This window comes from Penaeus monodon, chromosome 20, assembly GCF_015228065.2.
Source record: "Penaeus monodon isolate SGIC_2016 chromosome 20, NSTDA_Pmon_1, whole genome shotgun sequence".
NCBI classification, from domain to species: domain Eukaryota; kingdom Metazoa; phylum Arthropoda; class Malacostraca; order Decapoda; family Penaeidae; genus Penaeus; species Penaeus monodon.
This window is the reverse complement of record NC_051405.1, coordinates 21,691,952-21,692,342: the sequence shown is the minus strand read 5'-3', so window position 1 is coordinate 21,692,342 and position 391 is coordinate 21,691,952. Positions and strand designations below refer to the sequence as shown.

The following is a 391-nucleotide window of genomic DNA, read 5'->3' as shown; positions in this document are numbered from 1 at the left end:
ATAGTTGTGGTCTTGGTTCAGGTTCCATTTTATTGGCTACCATTTTCAATTTTATTTTATTTAATGTGAACTTGCATATCTAGATGTTTAAGATAAAGATGACTAAAATCCTTACTCGTATGTATCTTAGGTTGTGGCACCAGAAGACAAATATGACATCCAAAGAGTAGTTGAAGAAGCAGCTTTGGTTGTCCAAAACATTGGTGACCAGCGGATCTCGGTCAATGTGACGCTTACATCTCCAATTATGAGGGAACAGCTGCTACATGAAGGAGGTAACACAGACAGGCTTTACTGCAGCCTGGTTGTCTACAGTGACAGGTTAAGAAGAAAGTCTTTCACATGGATTGAGTTTATTACTCTGTATCTTGATGAGTTTGTTGATGAGCCA

At 38.6% G+C, this 391-nt stretch overlaps 1 protein-coding gene across 1 annotated transcript in view; it reads left to right on the top strand.

Moving 5' to 3' along the window:
• LOC119585947 (zinc finger RNA-binding protein-like) overlaps nucleotides 1-391 on the top strand; it is a gene marked incomplete in the record, with an annotated part of 31,027 nt that overhangs the window by 21,354 nt on the left and 9,282 nt on the right. Inside the window, 1 exon segment of the mRNA XM_037934661.1 lies at nucleotides 131-275. Coding sequence (XP_037790589.1) covers nucleotides 131-275 — 145 coding nt within the window.